Genomic DNA, 4,120 nt, shown 5'->3' with positions numbered 1-4,120 from the left:
CCCCAGCCGCACCACGCCCTGCATCTGCTCCAGCATCACCTGCACGGGACAGGGGCAGGGCATGGTGGGCACTGACGCCCACCCTGAGCATCCCTGGGCCCTGCCCCAGCTCCCGCTGCGTCCTCCGTGGCTCTCCCCACTGCTCCCAGCCTTGCCTGGCTCCAGCCTGCCCCTGGCACCTCCCTGCTCTAGGGGCAGTGTCTATTCCAGGACCTTTGGCTGGGACGGGCAGGGACCCGCAGACACAGGCCCAGTGCTGTACCCAGTGCTGCTGGTGGGTCAGGACTGACCCCCACTCCCAGAACAAGTGCTGCTCACGTAGGAAGCAGCCCTGGAGCAGCTGGCGCTGTGTTTGGCCATGGTGTGGGACAGGGAACCATGCCTGGCCACATGCAGACTCAGGAGTTTCACCATCTCCATCTGACCCTCAGCATTTTACTTGGGTGACCCTTCCTTGCTGAGGAGCAGTCAGCCAAGAGGGAATGTCCCCATGCCTCAAGTCCTGCTTGTTGCCCACTGACACATCCACCACCCAGCAGCACGGATACTTCACCTGTCTTTGTGTTGCCATCAGCATCTGCACACAGCAGGGATGAACCTCCCAACCATATCCTGACCCCCTTATCTGCACAGGCTGCACCCACCCCACTGCCCAGGCCACGGGCAGCGACCCCCAGGGCCACCCACACCTGTGGGATGGCCATGCCACCTGCTTCTCCTTCCCTGTGACCAGGGAAAGCTCTGCCCTGTCCCCCGGGCCACAGGGAAGGACCTGCCATCGCCACATCTCAGTCACCTCGCTGGGATCACCTACCTCCAACCCCGCGTCTGTGATGGTCGATCTCTTAAGGCTCATGGACTTGACACCCTTCTTGGAGAGGGGGTAGTTGTCAATGAACTCACAAATGTCCAGGTCGGAGACGCCCACGAGGCAGAAGCCGTCGAAGCCGCGGACGGCGAAGCCCTGCAGGCTGACGAACTCCTTCTCGCCACCGGGCAGGACGTTGTAGAGCTCTTTGGTGTGCAGGACGGGCGTCAAACCCACCCAGAACTTGGGCTGGTAGAGCACCCTGCGCCATGCCTTGCACACCTGCGCCAGCACGCACTTCTCGCACGCCGAAAAGTACCAGAACAAGCGGTTGAGGATCTTCTCGTCCACTGCCAGCTGCCTCTCCGAGGCTGGAGACGGCTGCTCCGAGCCTTCGCTCGCGGTCAGTCCCACCAAGGAAGCGCCGGGAGGGGAGGAGACGCTGGCCAGAGTGGCCAGGGAGAGCGGGGAGGCCAGGCTGGGGATGGGCAGGTCGCTGCGGTGCGCTAAGGCCGGGCTGAGGATGGCAGGCACGGAGGAAGGCTGGCACAGGCGGTTCTTCACGGCGGGGGTGCCTTTGGTGATGCTGGCAGAGCCGAGGCCGTTGGGTTGTGTGGGGATCTTCACGAGGCCATTGCGGGGCAAACATGGGGGCTTGGTGTCGCCGTTTCTCGGGTTCGACATCTTCCACGGGTCTCTCTGGAACACAGGGAGGTGGGATGAGGGGCCTGGCAGGGAGGGCAGGCAGGGCTGGGGGACAGAGCCATGGAACAGAACAGCAGAGCCTGAGAATCTGAGTTAGAAGGAACCTGTGAGGAACATCAAGTCCAACTCCCACCAGCCCAGGCTGCTCCCCCTCCAGAAAGTTTGGGTAAACATGTGCATGTGGCACTTACTGGTAGATTAAGCATGTAACTTACACAGTATATTCTATTATATAACTTTTCTTCCCAATATCCCATTTGTCCCTGCCTTCTGGCAGTGGAAGCCATTCCCTGCGTGCTGTCCCTCCATCCCTTGTCCCAAGTCCCTCTCCAGCTCTCCTGGAGCCCCTTGAGGCACTGGAAGGGGCTCTGAGGTCTCCCTGGAGCCTTTTTTTCTCCAGGCTGTGTACTCCCAGGGCAGAGGTGCTCCAGCCCTCGGATCAGTGCTGTGGAGGGAGGGGAGGCAGTGGCAGTGAAGCAGAGCTGCTGTGCTCCCCGTGCCAGGCAGTGAGCCAGTGCCAGCCTGGAGCCCACGGCAGGCAGGCAGCACCCAGCAAACCAGGCCCATAAATATTGCAGTGGCAGCCAGAGCAGCTTTCCACGGCCCCTCCGCTCCCAACATCCATTATTCAACACGTTTCCCTCTATACACACAGAGGTGAATAATTGATGGGGGTCTGCCTCCCCTCCTGTCCCAGGGGCCAGGCTGGGACCCTCATGGAGTGCTCCTGTCCCATTTGTGCCACGCCACAGAGCTGGGGCTCAGGGTCCTGGCAGCCCCTGGGCACACAGCAAGGAGCTGGAGCCTGGGCAAGTGGCTTCCAGGGCATGGACCATGGGCCAGGGACATGGTCCTGGATCCTGAGGGGTGGTTGGCACATCCATCTGTCAGTGACTGATGGGACCTGAGGAGGCTTTTCACTGCCCAGACCCAAGGTAAAAGCAAGGGAATTATTTTAGCTGCTTCATTAGGGATGGAGACAGCCAGGCCCTGATGAAGGGGCACTGAGGGAGGAGCATCCTGCCTGAGGATGCTCCATGCACTCTGGGGGGGATAGCCTAGACTCCCTGCTCCCCTATCCCTCACAGCATCTCTGGCCTCATCCAGCTCTCCTGGAGCAGCCACCCAAAAGAGGATCCCGGGATGCACAGCCAGCAGACCCCACGAGATGCACAGCACATGGCATGTCGCAAGGACACCGTCCCAGTAGGGCAGGGCCATGGGATGGGGCTGGTGGGAGCTGCTGGAGCCTCTCCCGCAGTGCAAAGGGCTCGGGGCAGCGGCTGGGAGAGCTCGGCCCCTGGGCCCAGCCCAGCCCTGTGCAGACAGTCTGGCGCCGCTCCCGCCCTGGATGCAGCCGCCGCTGCCTCTGCTCCCGCTGCCCCACGGCTGAGCTGGTCCTCCGGAGCTTGGACATGTGTGGCATCAGAGCAGGAGGAGAGGAGGGGAAAGAGGGAAGGAACTTAAAACCAGCGGCTTGGGGCTTGGCAGCAATTAGGGAAGCAAACAGAACATGCACCAGGGTGTCTAACAGGGCCACACAGCACAAATCCAGAGATATGAGGAGGCTGGAAAGGCTGTTGCTCTGCATGGAGCACAGAGCCAGAGCCGTTCATGGTCCCCAGGGCCAGGGCAGGTGGTGGCAGAGGGGCAGCCTGGGGCCTCGGGAGCCCAGGGGGACAGTCATGGGGGGAGACAGATGCTTGACAAGTCGTTGGACTGAAATGCAGCTGGTGGGAGGATTTGGTAACAGCACAACTGGCGCAGACCCCACTGGTCCCTGAGGTTGGGCTTGGGGGGGCTGAGTGTGTTCAGCAGCTCTCCCAGTCCTGCCTTGGAAAGCTGAGCCAGGTTCCCCCAGCCCAGGCTGTCTGCCTCAGAGGGGTCAGTACAGAGCCTCTCTGATACCCCAGCAGCTCCATGGGCACCTCCATGTGCTTTTTGGCTACCCTAAAGCAGCAGGAGAGCAGAGATTTGGCCTTTTCTTCCTCTCCTACTGTTTGCAGGTTGCAGGACTGACCCAAACATAACATCATCATCATCAGGATTGTTCAGCCCTCGATACAACAATCCTTGCTGTGGGATCCTACAGGAAAAGGGATTTGCAACCCCCCCACACCCTGTACCAACCCCCTCTGCTCTCACAGGGGAAGTGCCCACCAGCATGGAGTGCCAGTGGGAGGAAACCTGACAAAAGCAAAGGGCAAAGTCTTTCAGTCTCCCAAATCCTCTCCAGGGTGCACATTTCACAGGAGACGTCACTGCCAGAGCAGTCACTCCATTCAGGAGGGTTTTGTCACCCACAGTCGGCGATGATGCAGTGCTGGGGGGCGGATTTGACGCAGGCAGGGAGCAGAGAGTAGGGGTCTGAGAGCCTGGCACTGCCAACACGGCACGTACCACGGGTTTGCTGGGAACAACAGGGCCACAGAGCTTGTCCAGGCGGGTGGAGAGTTTACACAAGCACGTGGCAGTGAAGAGGAGTGAGGGCCCCGAGGGATGGGCAGGACAATCAGCGCGGGGTGTTCGGGGTCTGTCCCGGGCTGAAGGGTGAGCTCCGGGCCGGGCTCGGCGCCTCCCGAGGGCTCCGGGCTGGCCGCGCTCGGG

At 61.2% G+C, this 4,120-nt stretch overlaps 1 protein-coding gene across 1 annotated transcript in view; it reads right to left on the bottom strand.

The window, feature by feature from the left end:
* The window catches only part of FBXL16 (F-box and leucine-rich repeat protein 16), a gene marked incomplete at its 3' end in the record, with an annotated part of 3,845 nt that extends 2,353 nt beyond the window's left edge, over positions 1–1,492 (bottom strand). The window contains 2 exon segments of the mRNA XM_009069648.1: positions 2–39; positions 815–1,492. Coding sequence (XP_009067896.1) covers positions 2–39; positions 815–1,492 — 716 coding nt within the window.
* Between the last annotated feature and the right edge of the window lie 2,628 nt (positions 1,493–4,120).

This window comes from Acanthisitta chloris, unplaced genomic scaffold (genome assembly GCF_000695815.1).
Source record: "Acanthisitta chloris isolate BGI_N310 unplaced genomic scaffold, ASM69581v1 scaffold15672, whole genome shotgun sequence".
NCBI lineage: Eukaryota > Metazoa > Chordata > Aves > Passeriformes > Acanthisittidae > Acanthisitta > Acanthisitta chloris.
The sequence above is the reverse complement of the archived record's forward strand: the minus strand, read 5'-3'. Positions and strand labels throughout refer to the sequence as shown.